The 20,550-nt window shown below is 38.8% G+C and overlaps 1 protein-coding gene across 3 annotated transcripts in view; it reads left to right on the top strand.

The window, feature by feature from the left end:
• The window catches only part of HPSE2 (heparanase 2 (inactive)), a 680,289-nt gene that overhangs the window by 521,171 nt on the left and 138,568 nt on the right, over positions 1 to 20,550 (top strand). For all 3 annotated transcript variants that reach the window (XM_062214714.1, XM_062214715.1, XM_062214716.1), the window contains 2 exons: positions 13,013 to 13,119; positions 18,413 to 18,527. In XM_062214714.1, coding sequence (XP_062070698.1) covers positions 13,013 to 13,119; positions 18,413 to 18,527 — 222 coding nt within the window. The remainder of the gene's footprint in view (positions 1 to 13,012; positions 13,120 to 18,412; positions 18,528 to 20,550) is intronic.

A 20,550-nucleotide genomic window follows, 5' to 3' on the forward strand; every position in this document is an offset into this window, starting at 1 on the left:
CATCTCCTGGAGGAATCAGAGGGGGAAATAACACTTTTTGGTATTATTTTTCAGAAATCTAATAAGCACAGGAAATAGTTGGTGAAATCCCAGTCATAAGGGAAATATTTCCAAAAGTACTGTCCACATGATTGCATTTTGAATACTAAATAAATGGAAAGTAGGTTTCCCTAGTACTTAGAAAGTTCCTTTCTTCCCTTCCTCTCTTATTTAGCAGCTGTTTACAACTGTCTTAGTATTTCCAGGACCCTAAGAATAAAATGGTAAGCAAGACTGATGCTTACACTCATGTATGCTATGAGTTTAATGGGATAATAGTTAATGAAGCAAGCAACTAGTATAAGATATGAAGACTTCTATAATGGGATGCTCTAGGAGCCAATGGTGGGAACTATCTAGTTTGTAAAGTAATCCAAATCAGGAAAGTGACATTTAGACCAACACCTGAAAGATAGACCTCTCCAATTTATAAAGTCCTTAAGCTGCATCAGGGAACCACTGGGAGATGTGTATGGGTAGAGTGAAGGTTTGTATGGATCTTAATATAGCCATGAGCCTTTTGTTAATATCATTGCTTATGACTGTTTATGATATTTAAGAAAGAGGAACTATTTTGAAGTCCCATTGCAATGATATTATGCTACTTCTCCTGATACATCTTGGTTGCAGGACCATAGAAATAAGTAAGGCAGAAAGCTATGTAATATTTTGAATTAATTAATATATTTTAAATAAATCTTTGTTTTCACCTAACCTCTCAGTTTACCAATTTAATTGAGTCTCTCAGTATACCAAAAGAGAAGGGAATAAAACATTACAGTTACTTTTGAGGACCATAGAATAACTGGAAGCATAATCAAAGAGAAAACAAGGACTGTAACAATGCTAACCTTATCTAATAAAGAAAACTGGAAAATAAAAACACATTATTGGGATAATAATATAACCACAAAATCAATTTTCAATTTATACATTTGTTACTTCACTCATTCAACAATGTTAAATGCTTATTTCAAAATACCAGTGCCTGCCAGAGTGTTGTCACTTAGAAGGAGGCACAAAAGGAGGCTGCAGAAAATAAGCAGAGTAGTAGAAATACACTACTCAAACAGGGAAGCAGTAATGTCTTCTCTCACTCACATTGTCTTATCTCTGCCATTCACATTTCAGAAGACCCTGATCTGCTGCTGACTGTGTAGCATAGTATTTAGTAGGCAGAAACTGATTTAGACAGCCATATATTTTTTTTATTTGACAGATAGAGTTAGACAGTGAGAGAGAGAGAGACAGAGAGAAAGGTCTTTCTTCCATTGGTTCACCCCCCAAATGGCCGCTACTGCTGGAGCTACGCTGATCCAAAGCCAGGAGCCAGGTGCTTCCTCCTGGTCTCCCATGCAGGTGCAGGGGACCAAGCACTGGGGTCATCCTCCACTGCCTTCCTGGGCCACAGCAGAGAGCTGGACTGGAAGAGGAGCAACTGGGACTAGAACCCTGCGCCCATATGGGATGCCGGTGCCACAGGCGGAGGATTAACCAAGAGAGCCACGGTGCCGGCCCCCAGACAGCCATATTAACAATGCTTACAAATAGGTATGGTAGGAAAGTATCTTCTGCATGTACATTTAGAAATGAAGGAATGTGACCCCAAATAACTTTTCAGTCTGAATGTTAATGTCATGTATTTCATTTGAGAAGAATAATCTTTCATTCTGTATTAGGAGGTAACAGAAAATGTAAAGAATCTGGGAAGAGATAAACTACACTGGTTTAAATTCACTCTAAGGTAATAAGTTCAAACAGTTGGTCCTTTCCCAAGAGCAGGTTTTGATGGAAAGTAAGAGAAACATGGGCTAAAGAAGTATGCAGAGGAGGCACTAGATACCTAAATGCAAACTGTACCATAAAGTAATATGGGATGAAATGAATGGGTGATTTTAAGTTTTATGGGGCCCAATGTTTATGCAATGGAAACCTCTCTAAGAAAGAAAAAGCAAAACAGTTTCACAAATTTTAGAAATATCTGATCTTATAAACCCATTAGTGGGGCCCTTCCAAGGACACAGGTAGATGGCTATGAAAATGAGGTGGAAGTTTAACTCAATGAGCTTTCCAGTAACTGTGCATCTGCAAATGGGAGAATATAACCTAAGAGAACTGGGTACTCTTCATGTACAACACCCTAAAAATACAGGCGGTATCTAGTCCTAAAGATATGTTTATCACAAAAAAGATCCAAACTTTCAACACTGTCATTCTGTGAACCTTGATTTTCTTTATTCTTACACAGATACTTCCTTGGTTCTTAAACACAAGTAACTAGAAAATTCACCATCAACTTAGTGAAAGCTTATTGGGGAAGAATAAATAGGCAAATTTCATTTAATATTGATTATAAAGAACATTCTGATTTCAATAGCATTAAATTGTGGAAAATGCATCATTAACTTATGAAATATAGTGTTTGCTTCTTTGGGGGTTATAAGTACCATTTATTGCACATATCATAAATTATTAATCCTTTCAAAAAATTTTCTCAACACCACAGAGCCTAGCAGGTAGTAAAACAGCTTAAAGCAAGGCTCACTTAATTCCAGAACCTGCACTATTCTCCATTACATTGTTCAGCATCTCCTACACTATTAACCATTCATTTTGTAACCCATGTAATATTTATATTCCCAACCAGCTAAGATCAGGAAAACCGTTAAAAACTATTGAGTGTTTTTTATAAAAGAGTATCTCTTTGATTCTCCAATCAGTTGATAATCTGAAATGGGTAGTTAAGAGATGAGGAATGGATCAAAGTTGGGCATCATGATATTAGACAGGTGATAGTAGAAGAGGAAATAGTTTTCAGGGTGTGACTTTCACCCACTGGATTCTATTCATATGAATAAGATTTTGGTCAAAGTATAGTGAGGTCCTATTGTGTGCAAGCAAGGCAGTGACGATGTGAAGGTTTGTGCCATGCCTATATGCTTGGAGGAATGGCCCTGGGAACAGATTGCTGTTTTGGGCAAAAAGGCTTATTCGGAAAAAAAGAGGCAATTCGATGTGATATTCCAATGTTTTAACATAGGAGTTAGAGGATGATAGGGTTTGTCCCAATTAAGCACAAAATTACCACTGAGGCTGGTAGAGCCTAGGACTGGTGAGTAAAGTATCCAGTAAGCCTGGATCAGGCACAGGAAAGGATTAGGCACAGAAAAGGACTGGGAAAAGGAGGAAGAAAGGTTTAAGTTCAAGTAGCTGCTTTCCAGGCTCTTTCTCTCCACCAGCACTTATTCTGGAACACAGCCAAAGCTTTGGGACACTGAAACTTTCTTCTGTATTTTCTTACATATGCTCATACTCCTCCTCAGTTACTTTATCTTTTTTCTGTGTGTTCTTATTTTAATTTTATGTTTTGTTGCAATTATATTCAATTGCTTTTCTGTGGTTTGAGATAACAAGAGCAGAGAATGCAATTTTAAATCCTAAAGATGTCACAGAAACAGAAGCCACAAATTAAAAATTGATCTGATACCAACAGAAAATGAGCAAATATGGCACTCCGGAACAAGGAAATGATAAAAATAAATTATATAGAAAAAATTAATGAAACTGATAGGAAGTGCATTAGACAGAAGAAATAAATCAAGAGGAATGTGATGAGATATTGGAATGACTGAGCCCAGAATAGCCAATCTTGTCTAACTTAAGAAGGACATCTTAAATATGGAGGCAGTTTAGTCAACCAGAAACTTGTGGGTCTCCTCAAACAGGAAAATTCAATTAGAAAATAAACAGAGCTCTGAGCTGGAATTCTGAGAATTTGGTGTTTGCCCTTGATATCTTGAGGTTATTATCTTCTCTGAAACTTAGCCTTTTCATCAGTAAAATATTATTTCTATCATTTATTTAAGAAATATTTAATAAAAACATAATTGCCAAACATCCTGTCATGCATGCAAAAAGAAACAAAGAGAAAATTACATTTCAGTGTAATGAGGACAAGGTCATACATATAGACATAGATATAGGTATCTATAGATAGATAGATATACAGATACAGATATTCAGAGAACTTTGGCACCTAGAGGAAAGAAGTATTAACTTTCTGAAAGCTTGAAGAAAATTTCACAGAGAAAATTTCACTTGAAATAAGCCTTGAAAAAAATATCAGATAACGTGGATTGGGAGTGTGGGGGTAATTAGTAAGAAAGTGAAAGCACACTGTGTAGTTTAAAGGGGGTGAGTCCATTCTGTGTGGTGATACATAGGTGTCAGAGAAGGGATGGGAAAAGAAGTAACTAAGGGGGAGTTATGAAGGGTCTGAGATGCTATGTGAAAGCAGTTAGTATTGTATCCTGTGGGCCATAGTTCTCAACCTTACTCTATATGTCTAATATACTCACATGGACAAATAGATAAGATAGACCAGGCGTTGTAATTACTGGATTCTTAACCCATTTTCCCAGTTAAGAAAACATTTCATAATTTGGGGGAATGAAAAGAATGTTGTATGACAACTTGAAATCCACTTAGTTTATTTGTAAGTAAATAACCCCCAAATGACTACATTCCAATGAGATTGGCTGCGTTCAAGGTGGTATGGCCGTAGACCCAAATCACCACTCTCAGTGTTATCAAAAACAAGTTATTTACAGCCCATCTCCGAACTCAGCAGACTCCTCAGTGAGCACAAATGCTTGAGTACTGCTGCTGACAATGGGACACCACGGAAGGATTTTAAGCCAAAGATGGATTTCTTCAAATGGAAGCAGTGTGGTGGATGGCCTAGAGGAGAGAGATACAAGAACAGGAAGACCGAAGAAGAAATGCTAAGATCCAGAACTTAGGCGGGGGCAGTGAGGAAGGAGAGGTCAGAATCAACATGCCCCATACTCTCCTAGCACAGTAGTTAAGCATAGAATTGAAAAACACACAAGGAGGGGCCGGCGCCGTGACTCACTTGGTTAATCCTCCGCCTGTGGCACCGGCATCCCATATGGGCTAGTCCCAGTTGCTCCTCTTCCAGTCCAGCTCTCTGCTGTGGCCTGGGAGGGCAGTAGAGCATGGCCCAAGTGTTTGAGCCCCCGCACCCACATGGGAGACTAGGTGGAAGCATCTGGCTTCTGGCTTCAGATCAGCGTAGTTTCGGCAGTAGTGGCCATTTAGGGGGTGAACCAACAGAAGGAAGACCTCTCTCTGTCTCTCTCTATCTCTCTCACTGTCTAATTCTATCTGTCAAATTAAAAAAAAAAAAAGAAAAACACACAAGGAGGATGGAAAGAAACAAGACCAGCCCTGAACTCTCCCATTGACCACTCATAAGTATGATAACAAAGACTGCTGAGAGACAAGAGCCACGTAGGGGTAAATTTTAGGAAGCTTCAAGCTATGCAGCTCTTTGTAACCATATAGAGGAGCAGTTCTGGTTATTTAAAGAGCTACTGCTCTTCCTGAAATCCTGAGGAAGGTTGACTTTCAAGTAGATGAGATGCTAGAATTAATGGACTCCAGCTCCTTTGGAGGGTGGGCCTCCTGCCAGGGCAGATTAGTCCAGCTGGGCTGTCCACTGTTCCTGTTTTATTACTTCCTTTCTCATTAAGGAAGGTGTTGGGTTTGGATAACCATAAACAACGTGTCTGCTGCTACAAGGCTACCATCTCTTGAACAGCCAGTGACTGAAGCCAGGCTCTCAGGAGTCTTTTTAAAAGACTTAGATCACGGTTTTGGAGGCAGGGTATCAAGGAAATACAGGAATAGGAAGCCCAGTCTTGAAAATGTGCCACATAAATGATTTTTTCCCTATTTTTGCTTTTTTCATCCATGTTTGTAAATTAAAAATTATAGGAAATATTCTCTTGTCTCTCACCCTTCTTCCCTCAGTGTATCTACATAAAACAGTTCTGACCATCCAACCTTGAAATGGGAGGGAAGTGAGCTACAAGGGTTTCCCTTTGTACCACTCTATTTCCAATAGACTAGGGATTCTGAGCAGCCAATGGCACTTACTGAGCTCTTCTATACATGGCTCAAAACTCCTTTGACCACACAGGCCCAAGGGCTGAAGTCTATTTGGGAACAAAAGAACTGTTGAAAGGAAGTCAGCCACCCAGCCAGTTTCCCTCTACCCTCACTTCAGTAATCTCTGCATGTGCACTTGTCTCTCCCCAGACAATGTATCCCTTAAGATAACCTTCACTGGCACATCATTTCTTATGAGGAACTGTACCTTTTTCTTTCCAGCAATTTCTAATTTTCTCTCTCGCAGCCAGGGAGAATCATATTTACTTAGAAAACCGCAGTGTTGAACTGTAGCCCTCAGTTTCTTAGAGTTTCACTTTCTAAGGGAATTTTGCAGCTGGTTCCATCTGCTTTTCCTGATTTTTTTCTGTCCTCTTCTGCGTAAACTGATTTCCTCCCCAAGACCAACCAGTACCCAGCCTCAGAATCAGTGCCTCCATCCCACACACAGGGGCCTTCTCTGCCCGTGGAAGACTCAGCTTCCTACTTTGTCCCAAATAGTAAAGGCTCAGAAAATATTTGTTGGTTTGTACTATTACTCCTAGAACCTTTAACATGAATAATTTCCAGGACTATTTCACCCACAAAGCATTTCATATGATTGATTTAGGATATATATTAAGTTCTACCTTGTGTGGTTTTTGTTCATGGGACTTGACAGGGATTGCCCCTGTGCTGAGGGTGGTTAAATGAATCACTCTGAATGCTAATTATGTTTAAGTGGATTATGCATGTGCAATTTTAAGTTCTAAACTGGCCTTTCCCATTGTTAGTCGATATCTGAGCTATTTCATGTCACCACAAGTAGTATATCTAAAAAGAAACCAACGCTAATATTATATTTATTCAAATACAATCTGATATGCTTTTAACAAGAAGAGTAGACTAGCTAGCATTTTTATTTATACTTATTAGTGCTTACAATATACCACACACTCCTTCAAGTGGTTACAAATATTAATTTAAATATCATAACATCCTCTGCTATGCATATGGAGACAGAGAGAAGTAATACAACACACTCCAGCTCATACATGAATAACCAATAGAACCAGGATTCCAGTGCTGACATTCAGTCTCCAGAGTGTATTCCCCTAACCACTACTCACTGCTACCCACTACCTCACTACTAATTTTTACGTTATTTCCTCCTAAATCTCCCTGAAATCAGAAGAGAATTCAGAATGACTTTTATTTATACCATGCGTAAGTCTGTGCAGGGTTCTGTGTACGCAGCATTTCATAAATCTATCCTCTGAAACCAAGTCTTCATTTAAAGAAGAAAGACTCTGAACTCCATTGAAAATATAACCTCCCCATCCAAATCAGCCCTCTGAGTTCTGTATGCCACCCTCCCAACTGAGTATGTACAGCAGATGTTCTCAAGGAAAAGGTGGTAGATATACATTATTGTCTCCTTATCTTCAATAGCAGTGTCCTATAATGAGCTTGATACTTCCTCAGATCTTTCTGGTATCTAAATCACGTTGAGCAGTAATTTACCCTGGAGACTTTAGACATTATTGGATTCTATATATGAGTTATTGCTAAGCAAAATGGGAGTTTCCTTTTCCTGAGATTGAGAAGATCCCAAATCTGATATTCTAAGACTTAGCAAAGAAACATGCACTGCTCGCATTTTATGTTGTTAAGGGTTTTCATTGTATGTCTCTACTTTTCCTGATCTCTGAGGTTGTTTTCACAACCAACATGTATCTTTCAATTCTTTGACCAGTTTAGTTGCCTTTTTGTAGATCCCATCACTTCCTTAAAGACTGGCAGTTTACTTTGAGCTTATCCAGAGACAGGTTTGAAATCATTCCGTTTATCTTCCTAGAACACTATCATCTTCAGGTAAGCACTTCTGTGCCAGGCTGTCTGATAAGAAATAAATATAAAATTAAGCAAGGCAAGATTCTTCGTCCTCCAGAAGATTAATAGTTTCCAGGAAATTTCCTGGATTTTTACTTGGGTAATAAGTGGTAGTTTAGGATCTTTGTGTAGAAGGCCTAATGTTATTTATCCTTAGACAATGCAGATAGAATATTTAACACAATCGTGTTGGGTATTATTTCATTGTTTCAGTGAGGAAATTGAGCTAAAAATGGTCATCAAAATGAAATGTAAACTAATACAACCATTATGGAAAACACTATGGAGATTCCTCAGAAATCTGAAAATAGATCTACCACATGACCCAGCAATCCCACACCTGGGAATTTACCCAAAGGAAATGAAATCCGCATTTGGAAGAGTTAGTTATACCTCCATGTTCATTGCAGCTCTATTCACAATAGCTAAGATGTGAAATCAACCCAGATGTCCATCAGCTAATGACTGGATAAAGAAAATGTGGCATATATACAATACAGAGTACTATTCAGCCATAAAAAAAAAAAAGAATTAAATCATGTCTTTTGCAACAAAATTGATGCAACTGGAAAGCGTTATGCTTAGAGAAATAAGCCAATATCAGAAAGACAAATATCATGTTTTCTCTCATATGTAGTAGTTAATGTAGAATATAAAAAATGTATAGGAATGATATGGACATTTTGTGATATGACTGTCATTTTTAGCCCTTGTTTATACTCCTGTGGAGCTGTTGTCTTCCCACTTTTTGCTTGTTGAATATTATGATTAGAGGCAAATTAACTCTGTGAATATAGAGTGGATTAAAATTATGACTTTTAAAAAACTGATGAGAGAATGGAAGGAAGGGAGTTTGGCAGGGGGGAGTGAGGGAAGTATTGTTGTCTTCATGGAACTGTACCCATGGAGTACACGACATGTGTTCTCTTTATATTAATTTTAAAAAAGAAAAACATAATTTGTGTATCAGTTTTCATGATCCATACACACACACACACACACACCCCTATATATGTATTTACATATGGATATGATTTCTTAGCATCTATGTTGATCTTGTACAAGTCAGATCAGATCACTCCTTTGCTTAAACCCCTATAACTTCATGTTACACTCAGAATGAAAATATACCTCCTTTCGTCTATGATCTCAGTTTCAAATCTTTCAGTCCATTGCTAGACTCCAGGTGGTAATCTGTGGGTTGTACAAACAGCAACCCTGTTTCCTCCATAGGCCCTTTTCTGGGCTGCCTCCCCAGATTCATTAAGGGGATGGCTGCTTCTGCACTCAGCTGTTAGCCCAGACACCACCTTCCACAGGAGCCTTCCTTAAACACTAAGGTAATCTCTCCGTCTGCCTAGTCACTTTCTGCTATATTACTCTGGGTTTTTACCCATATTGTTTTCTAAATTTATTTTGTTTACTTGTTTAGTGTTAGTCTCCTGCCCTTGACTAAAATTAAGTGAATGAGAACAGAGCTTACTGTGTTTCATTGCTGAATAACTGTCCCTCGAACTGTGCTTGGCAGAGAGCATCTGCTCAATACATATTTATTGAATAAATTAATTAATGCATTTGATAATGCCTTAATATTTTTGCATGGAAATCCTTATCCTTTTTCTGATCTCATTTTTTTATATTTTCTGTAGCCAATTTCATCTACTCCCATGGCTTTGTCTACCATTCTCACTGTTTTCCTCTAGCCATAATCTTTGCTTTTGAGATGACAAGTTCTAAGTTGTTTTTGACTTCTTTTTGGTCTTTCATACTTGTTAACTTCCATAATCAAGGATACTCTTGACCTTTGGGTGACACCAAAGGAACTCAAATTAGTATTATAAAATACTAATGCATCTTAACATTTTACTAGAAGGGACGTTAGAGAGTTTCTACTCCAAATCCATGATTTTAAATGTCAATGAAGAAATTGAAGTCCAAGATAATGGCTGCTAAAATTCTTACAGCTAGTATGCAATAGAACCCTCATTTTCAGGAAACAGTCCACTTTCCACATTATGACTATTGGCCTGCTTAAACTCCACCTCTCCTTTTGCTAATGTGATATGCACACCATAAAATTCACCCTTTGAAAGTGTGACACTTGAGGGTCAGTGCTGTGGCATAGTAGGTTAAGCCTTCCCATGTAGTGCCGGCATCCCATATGGACACCAGTTCAAGTCCTGGCTTCTCCTCTTCTAATCCAGCTCTCTGCTAATTGCCTGGGAAAGAAGTAGAAGATGCCCCAAGTGCTTGGGCCCCTGCACCCACATGGGAGACCTGGAAGAAGCTCCTGGCTCCTGGCTTTGGATCAGCTCAGCTCTGGCTGTTGCAGTCATTTGGGGAGTGAACCAGTAAATGGAAGACTTCTGTCTGTCTCTCCCTCTGTCTGTAACTCTGCCTCTCAAATAAATAAATAAATATTTTTTAAAAAGTGTGACACGCAGTAGATTTTAGTATACTCACAGAATTTTGAAATCATCACTACTGTCTTATTTTAAAAGCGGTTCACCATCTCCAAAAGAAACCCCACACTCAATAACAGTCACTTCCAAAGTTCCCCTGCTCCCAGACTCCCTATCCTTTTTCAACCCTGGGAAACCATGAATCTACTTACTGTCTCCATGAATTTGCCTATTCTGGACATTTCCTATAAATGGAATCATACAATATGTGGCCTTTTGTGTCTGGCTTCTTTCACTTAGCTTAACATTTTCAAGGTTCATTTCTATTTCAATGTTTACCATTTTTGGCATTTGTTTTGTTTTGTTTTGCTTAACTAAACCCCCTGTCTCTAACTGCCTCACTTCAATATCTGGCTTTGAGCACAAAATTAAACTCTGAATATACTGGAAGCCAAAAGCAAAGAATAAAAACAAAATATATTGAGTCAACTCTGGTTAGTCATAAAAGTAACACAAATAGATCATTGTACAGGTGTTTCTATACTATATATTAACAGGAATTGATATAATCCTTTAATTTCATCTATGACTCTATCTTTTGATTATTTGAGGTGTTTTTCTTTTATTCTTTTTTCAGCTTCCTTTGGGTTGGATACACTGAACAGTGTTGAAAGGATGAGGGAACTACCTTGTAGTATTCCCAAATGACTCTTATTTTCCCATGTACAAGGGTGGATTTTTATTTAATTATTGACATTCTGATTTGACCACTACCATTAGTTCTCAGGATCTTTCTTCCATTCTTGATCTGTCCATCCTTACTTCATTTTAAATTTGTATATTTTCATAAGCTTACTTCTGAAAGGGTCGATAATTTTGCCAACTCTTACATTAAAATAGGTTTCAAATAATGAAAATTCTCTAGTAGATGGGGGAGAGAGGACAGAGAGCTTTACCTAGGTGAAATTGAAAAGAGGTTTATGATCATTTGCTGATGTCTACCCATGGGTTTGTCCCTCCCCGTGCACTTTTTATTTTTCCTTTATTGAGGGCCTCCATGCAGATACTTAAGTCACTTAAACTATATCATTAGTTCATGCAAAGTTCAGTTTTAATTTTAGCTTTTACCTCTCTCTTAAAAATGCCTTCCTTGTGTGTTTGATATATGCCATTAAGTGATGTGTACTTGCTGCTGGATGTGAATAAGTAATTACATAAATAATATTGTGCTGTAAATTTCTTTGTTTTTTTTTAGCTTACCACTAAAATGTTAAAGCCTATTCATGTTGCATATTGGCATTCAGTTGATTGTTCCAACTGCTTTGTAGTGTTTCATAGTACTATGTATCCAACACATTTTATTTTTTCATTTCTGTCAAAGGACACCTGTCACAAAAGTGACATAGTGGGCACCCTATAATTGTTTCCCTAGAGATCTGAGGAAGACTTGTTTTGGCATGTATATATATGGAAGAGGAATCAACCCTTCCTATTATAACAGGAACCTCCTAGTCCCACTTCCTGCTTAGCCATTGTTGCAAAGAGGAGAGCTAGGCCAGGGTAGGGTTATAACCAGCTTGCTGCTAGTGTAGTATGATAGGCCCCTATCTCTTATTTATTTCCTTTTCTGGGACTTCTCTGAGGCAGAAATATGGAACTGTCGGGGAATCTTATTCAGCACTCAGACCTGCACATGAAATGGGGGCAGAGAGTGGGAAGAAGGTGAGTGAACAACCACAAGGCTATTCTTGACCTTTGAAGGAGAGGAGCCAGGGGATAGGTATTTCCCATTATAACTCGTGGAGAACAATGCAGAGAGACAGCTCAAAAGGCCCTTACTGAAATCCCTGAGAGATTTAGTCTAGGTTGCCAATATCAGTTGCCAGTTTGAAAACATGATTGTGTTCATTTTTCTTACCTGTTTAAAACCCCCTTGTTCCTAATTCTTGTTTCTTGGTATTATTTCTCAAATGTGCTGTCTGTAGATAGTCTGACTCAAGCTCTATTTTCCAGGCATACCTAGCGTACAATATTACTTAGAAGTACTGCCATATTTCTTCCCATAGTGTCTGTACCCCGAATGGGATAGTTAGGCCAGTCTCCAACTTACGGAGCAGAGACTGGGCCATTTCAAAACTTCAGGAGGTCACGTTTTGACAAGGGACTTTGCCTCTGCATGGATGACAGACAGCTATAGTTGTTCCCTGGTATTCTCTGACTTGTAGGTCAGTGACTTCTTTTGCCACTTAACTGAAGTTATTTTCAAAAGTTGTTGCAATATCATGCCTTGCTATTTATAAAATATTTCTTGCAAACATTGCTGTCTACCCTCTTATGATTCATAACTTCTGATGCATGGGCAGCATACTGTATCATAGATGTGCCATCGCAGATGACTGAAGAAAATTGCTTCTCAATCAGAGGGAAACATAATACAATTACATTTTCCAGTGAAGGCTGTTGCAGTCAACTTTCATGTTAGAATATGTTGGGTTTTCTTAGGGGAAAAATGATGATTTCTTTGTGTAGACGTGTGTCCATATTAATGCTTTTATGTGTGATGTCAGCTCACTTTTCTGTGTGCACCATCATAAAACAAGCACAAACCATGACCACCTGGGAGTAGAGAATAGGGAAACTTCCCTAGGAGAATGTCTGTTGCTTCTCATTTGGGCTTAGTTTTTAAACATTCATTATCCTCTTCTTTTGCTTTGTTGTATGAACAGGTGGTTAATACATACACTCCAGGAAAGAAGATTTGGCTTGAAGGTGTGGTGACCACCTCAGCTGGAGGCACAAACAATCTATCAGATTCTTATGCTGCAGGATTCTTGTGAGTAATACTTGTAAATTCACTTCCTGGAAGGACAATGAAACTGATGCTACTGCCCATTGTTCTGCCCAATGCAAGGCAAGGCTTTCCTGGGGAAAGTTCTTCCATTCATTTGTGAATGTTTGTAACCACTCAGTGGTGATTTGTGCCTTCCCTAGATCCTAAAAGGTCAGGCACAGGCATGAGAACACAGATAATAATAGTAGTACTCACAGTTATGATAATGGTAATTACGGATTTTTAATGCCTACAGTTCAAAACACAGTGCCAATAACATATATGTTCTTACATAGTTTTTGCCATAGTCCTAGGTGAATTATATAGAGTTTTGCCCTTCAGAAACATAAAACTGGAGGAACTGGGATAGGAGATAACTGACTGTGAGAGGTAAATGCATAATTATAACACTTTTAACTATTTAGTGCTTGCCACGTGTCATGCACTGTCTGAAGTGCTTTACATATTGTAATAAGTTAATAATCAGTTGAATGCTATTGTTTTATTAACAACCTGGTGAAATAGATGCTATTATTATCTTCATTTTATAGATGAGGAAACTGAAACACAGAATTGAAGTAACTTATGCAGTCATTCATTTAGTTAGTGGCAAAGCTCAGAGTTGTACCCAAGCAGAGTGCCTTGGAGCCCAGCCTCTTTACCGTCATAGCAGATAACCTTTCTTTCTGCCTTACGTGAGCTGTCTACAACAGGAATGTGATAGGCTTGCAAACGAATTAAGACTTTCTCTTGCTGAGAGTATGAGGAAGAACTTCATCAAGGAAGTGTCATTTGAGTAGGTCAGTTACTGTAGTTTCTACAGATGGGAGTAGTGGTGATGGCAGAGGAGAGTGCTCTAAACCAGAGAAAGCTTATGGGTAAAGTCGCAGAGAGGAGGCAATGACTGGTGACTACAGCCTCACTATGGGTAAAGTCGCAGAGAGGAGGCAATGGCTCGTGACTACAGCCTCACTCTCTGCAGAGATAAAATGAGGACTGAGACCAGGGGGAGGTTTACCACCAGATCAGGGAATGTCTTGAAAACCAAGAGAGCCTGTGTTCTATTCTCAGGACAAGACACTGAAGACTTTGAGAGAGGAAAGAGATACAATCTGACCTTTATTTTAAAGCTTTGGCTTTGGTAATAGAATGTACCGGAATTTGAAAGAGACAGGAAAATGAACGTGAAGCCCACTGCAATCTGGAGAATGACGGAAGCCAGGACCATGAAGGGCCTCTGACTCCTGCCAGTGTCACGTGGCAGGGACAAACACCAAAGGAGCGTGGACTAACCAAGCAGCTTTGTCCTGTTCCAGTATAATTCTATGGCCTAGACCATTTGCTAAGCAAGGTGCTCCTAGGAACTGCAGCTACACCCTCAGCTATGTGGTCTACTAACAGCTGTTCCTAATTTTATATAGGCAGTCCCTCTCCATTGAGGTAGTTCTTTAATACATTTGTGAAGGATAAATCAGACTAGTCAAGTAGATTGCCTTTACAGACAGAATTGTGGCAAATGTAGATGAAGATAATGAATCAATGTAATTCATGCTAGTACCACGTCTTCTATATCTGTATCTTCGGCATCTAACAATATATAGCACAGAGCAGTTGTCCAGAATGCATGGTTCAAATGAATGAAATGGAGTGAGTCAACATTTGATACAGCATTGCTGAGCATCTTGTTTAAAAATACATTCCACACTGGTTTAATGTGTGACAGGTTGCAAGGGTGAGAAGCCAGACTGACAGTCAGTAATACAGGAGGCCCCTTGGAATCAGTAGAGGAATAGCTTTTGCCCAACTATCAACAAGAAGAAAAAGGGATTCTGCTGCAGAGCCCAGCTGGCAACCGAGCTGTACAAGTGTTTTTGTGAGCATTCCTCCCTTTAAATAATGATGTGAAATGAGAAATACCTCAGACCTTCATGGAATCATCTGCAGCAGAGACCTGCCTTTATGTGAGCATCAGCCACATATTCCCAGAGCTCTGCATTTATTTTCCAGAACACAGATAAACATGGTTCTTTAACCATGGGTTGTAGTTCCGACATCCAATGCTTGGTTGACACAGATCAGATGAAAATTAGTTCATTCTGCTTCTGTTCTTATCTCTTTGTCACCCGTTCGATCTCAACTCCACTGACAGTACCCACTTCTCAAAGGGACATAGGTGGCTTCCTGGAGGGAAAAAAAGCATTCCAGGAAGCTCTTATGAGGTTACAAAGAAATTGGAAAGAAGGCATTTTTCAACATATATAAATGTGAACTCACTAAGAAACATGCAAATGTGTGTGTAAATCAGAATTCTCTCCACCAAGTACCCAAGGAGAGTGTTTCCCAGTCAGGGCTTTGAGATTCTTTGTCACACTGCAAGTATACCATTGGTACACTGCTGTGTCTCCAGAAAGTAGTAGTGTCTGGCACAAAGTCTTCAAAAGAATTTTTGTGGAATGAAAAACAATGACTGGAGCAGCATCCTTGGATGTGTATACCAGTCATTTTACCAACTTTCTTTACTTGCGCTTAGAAGGCAGTTTTGGAAGACCATTTATTTCCCCTTCTCCGGGGATTTGTTATCACAGAAAAGAGATGAAGACAGCTTCAGCACTAAGCATTCTGCTCTGAAGGCCAGGGGAAGCAGTGGTTCTGGCATAGTCATTTTTAATCTCCAGATCCTGGACACACATGAAAGGGGGGGGGGGGGAGGATGCACATTCTTCTCTTCCACTTTACAGCTTCTTCAACAGTTCCCCATATACTTGCAAAGAAAAATCAGGTTTACTAATTTACTCCTATTTGTTAAATATAGAGTCTATGCAGGTCATGGTGCCAGGCCCTATAGAGGTCACAAGTAGGAATTGGATCCCATTCCTGTAAATGTATATAAAAAGGTATTTACACACCCAGTGATTTACCAGTTACTGACATGATCACATGGGCATTTTTGCATGTATCCTCCATGCTGAGACTAGTTAAGTGTTATTGAATAATGAGTGAATGAATATCCTTTCACATGTAAAAACAGCAAGATACAGACTTGTGTTAATATGTAATTGCTACTGGATCTAGGAGCTCACAAATATGTAATAGTATGTTTATTTGTTTTATTTTTCACTCATTTAACAATATAAAAATGTAAAGATAAGTAAGACATACTTGTTTTATAGATAAATACTTATTAACTTTACTGTATCTATGCTCTTTCAACATGGAAATAACACTGATTTAGGAGGCTTTAGCTCTGGATTTGTGTTATGGTTCTATCACAGCACATGCTGTGACAAGTTTATTAATATTATGGCTAATGGAAAACTACACTTGTCCTGATTTCACAGGCAGCAAGATTAATAAAAATAAAGGCAAGTAGCTGAGCTATGGGATTTCCAAAAGTAATTCCAATTCCCTAGGTCACAGTGTCCCAATTTGAACAACAACAACAAGATTCTTCTATGTTATAGTCAGATTTTCCTTCTGGTTTAAAATTTTTGTTTTTGTGATTTGTTTTGCATTTTGTTCTTGTCTGTTTTTGTTAACTCTGTCAGTTTATATTTCTTAGTTTTTATGAAAATAAAATATAATTGTAAATGTGAAAAAAGGTTTGAAAATGTGAATAACACTTATTCATGATACAAAAATTAGCAATGCTTTTTATTCTAGCAAGAAAAAAACTTTTTTCTTCCACAAATCATGTGTTTGGACCTCTATATGGCTTCAGATTTGGGAAATCATAACTATGCATGATTTTCCTCCAGTGGGCTGAATGTTGAAGAATAGGGTTCCTAGGATCCAGTTTTATGCAGATAAATTTCAGCTTAAAGAGTATTGAGCACCTGCAATGTTCCAGGAACTGTGATGGGTGTTTTGGGTACAAGCTCAAACATTGTGTCTATGCTTGATGAGCTCATAGCTGAAGAGAAGGAATATAAATAAGCAAATTACCACTTGGTGGGCTCCCAGAGAGTGTGAATAGGATTCTGCGAAAGTAGAGAGGGAGGTACTACTTCTGGCTGTAGCAGCAGAGTTTAGAAGAATATGACACTGGAAATTAGTAGATGGAAAGAAAATTGCTAGATGAAAAGAGGTGGGTTATAGGAGAAGAGGAAAAAAAATTTAAGCAGATATTAAAACAGTTTCAGGTTAGTATGAGGAAGCATAATGTATTTGAGTAGCTAGGAGTAGTTTCTTATGGCTTAGAGCCTGTGGAGAATAGGAGAGGGCAGAAGAGGTAATAGATGAACCTGGACACACACATGTGCTTGAAGCATATTGTGAAATACCCTGCCTTTCATATGGGGAAGACTGAAGATGTAAGACATATTTATTACATATATGGTCACATTGGAGTGAGAAATTTCCATAAGTTTCATAATTAGGGGGAGGAGAGACAGAGAGAGAAGAGAATGAAAATGAGAATGAATGGGTGGATGAATGAATTGAATGTGTATATTATGAGGCAAGATCAGCCATGGGTGATGGGAGAACCAAGAGGGCAATATTACTGAAAGATGACGTACTCTGGAAAGTGGCTGTTTGGTATAGTGGGGTACATGGTAAGTGTGTGAGCAGTGCAGGTACTTCATTGTAACATACTTGTATGTGTGAACCCCTGAATAATTAATTATAGTGCCAAGGAAAATTATTGCATCAACACCTGACAGTGATATATATGAATATGAGTCATGCAAATGACTGAGGTACATTTGCATGGCTCATGGGAGTCCATGATTTAGGAGCCCATGAAAGGTGTGTGCATGGTGGCAGAGAGTAAAAAAGGGAGTTTGAGATGGAACTGATATTGTGTGTTCTCCTGTGATTGTATATCTTGTGACCAGAGGGATGGCATTAGGCTTAAAAATGGCTTGGGTATTCATCAATACAAAATAAGTTATTAGCAATAATGACTTCATAACCAAGGGAAGTCATTGTGCTCCCCTGGATCTCCACTTCTTTTCCTGTAAAATGAAGAATTTGCATCTGATAATCTCCAAAAATCTTATAATTTCTTTTATTTTGCATTTTTATTAATATAAAGAGAACAGACTTAATGTTATTCAAAGATATAATTCTAAGAATATTGATGCTTGCTTCCTTCTTTCTTAATTTTTAAGATAACAAATTTTTAAATTACCTTATAGTCAAAGTCGTAATGCTCTACTACAATTTTCTCCTTTAAAGTACTGGATAAATTTGGTTATAGAGGATTGGTGTGTACTTGTATGTTGTAATCAATTTTTATAGATATATTATATGCCATTAAAATATATTGATGTAGCTTCTTCCATTTGCATTTTAGATGGTTGAACACTTTGGGAATGCTGGCCAACCAGGGCATTGATGTAGTGATACGGCATTCATTTTTTGACCATGGATACAATCACCTTGTGGACCAGAATTTTAACCCATTACCCGTAAGTGTGGGATAAAGATTCCCAGATCCTTTTCCGTAACATTCATTTCTTTTGATTATACCTTGTTCTACACTAAGTTTTTCTCCTGTTGCTGTCACTAGTTAATTTCATAAATTGGATAGCGTTTCTTGTCTTTCTTGCCTTGACTGATTTCACAGACTTAGACTATACCACAAACACATCTATATGTGTACCTACATATTTATGCATGCATGCATATACCTATACATGATAAATATTTATTACAGTTTTTTTTAGCAAACCTTATGCGTTTAGATTCCACATCTACTTGTGGCCTGTTTGAACTCTGCTTGACAGTCATTTTTTTCCAGATTGTTTTCTTTTCGTGCTAATGGGAGACTTTGTTTAATGTCATGTGCAGCATGTTGAAGGCAGATGAGTAGTGCTAGCAACATCAGATACAGTAGGAATCCATCTCTTGGAGAGTGGTTGGAGTGTACTTAGTTGTATAGTTAGATATTAAACCCCACATGACAGTGAGGGTTTTTGCCTGGTCTCTCAAGGAAAGAGGAGACTAGAGTTGCATGAGGAAAGCAGAGATTTGTGATTGTCTGGTGACCCTATTGGACAGTCAGAGAAATCCTACTTAGTTCAGGAAAGCTACACTTACCAGAAGTACAGCAGGGGTTATCCCTTTTCACAGACATCATGGTCACTGGGAAAGGTCAGACTCCTTTCATCAATTCATAGAGTTTCAGAGCTGGGGTTCCCCTAAGTTACCAGTTCCACATCATTGAGTAGAAGGAAGAGGGGTTGTAGAGACAACCTCAGACTCTAGTCCTGTGTCCTGGTCCAGTGCTCTTTGTACAGAATTACTGACGCATGGGTATAAACAAGCCCAAATGGGAACCAGTGAATTTCACTACCATTTGCTTCCATCTACCTATTTCTACCCCATTCCCTCCATCCTCCCAGCTCTGAATTACGAGGCTTCTAACCCAAGACAGGAAATAGCCTGATACCAGTAGCACCATTTCCATGTCTCACAAGAATCCCTCTAGGTTCGAATGGAATACCAAGTAAGTATTGTATCACTAGGGTTCCATGACTCCAAGACTGCAGCTAAATCATAAATGTGAAACCAATCGCCACAGTTGCTTTTCTCCACAGGACAAAGATACCTCTTGCGAAGTGTGTTGGGGAGAGGTTTCAGTGGAAAGAGGTAGAGAGAGCTTTCACTTTTAAACCATAGAGGGTTTTTGTGGTTTTTTCTTTCTTTTCTCTTTTTTTTTTTTTTTTTTTGCTTGTAAACTTGCAGAAATTAAACAAAATAGAAAAGTATCTATGAAGTATAAGCATTAAACAAATATTATGTCACACAGCAGTAAATATTTGTTGAATATCAGGCACTAAGGAGGAGACTAGTAATATATAAATGAATAAATAAACAATAGATTACTGTGACGACTGCTTCAGCACACATAAACAGGAAAGGCTCCTCTGACAAGATGTCATGTGTGCCAAGAGCTCAAGGACAGAGAGGAGCTAGCTCTCAGGTTTTGCAGAACTTTCCAGGTGGGGAAAGAGGCTAACACAAAGGTGCCAGGCAAGAACAAACTTGGCATATTGGAGAACATACAAGATTATCAGAGTGATTGGGGTATGGCAGAGAAGAGGGAAACTGACTGGAAATTAGGCAGGTAGAGTTCAGATCATATAGGCTTGATAAGCTGAAAGGAGTTTGGCTTTTTTTTTTTATTTTTTATTTTTGACAGGCAGAGTGGACAGTGAGAGAGAGAGAGAGACAGAGAGAAAGGTCCTCCTTTTGCCGTTGGTTCACCCTCCAATAGCCGCCGCGGCCGGCGTGCTGCGGCTGGCGTACCGTGCTGATCCAAAGGCAGAAGCCAGGTGCTTATCCTGGTCTCCCATGGGGTGCAGGGCCCAAGCACTTGGGCCATCCTCCACTGCACTCCCTGGCCACAGCAGAGAGCTGGCCTGGAAGAGGGGCAACTGGGACAGAATCCAGTGCCAGTGCCGTAAGGCAGAGGATTAGCCTATTGAG

This window comes from Lepus europaeus, chromosome 17 (assembly GCF_033115175.1).
Source record: "Lepus europaeus isolate LE1 chromosome 17, mLepTim1.pri, whole genome shotgun sequence".
Lineage (NCBI taxonomy): Eukaryota > Metazoa > Chordata > Mammalia > Lagomorpha > Leporidae > Lepus > Lepus europaeus.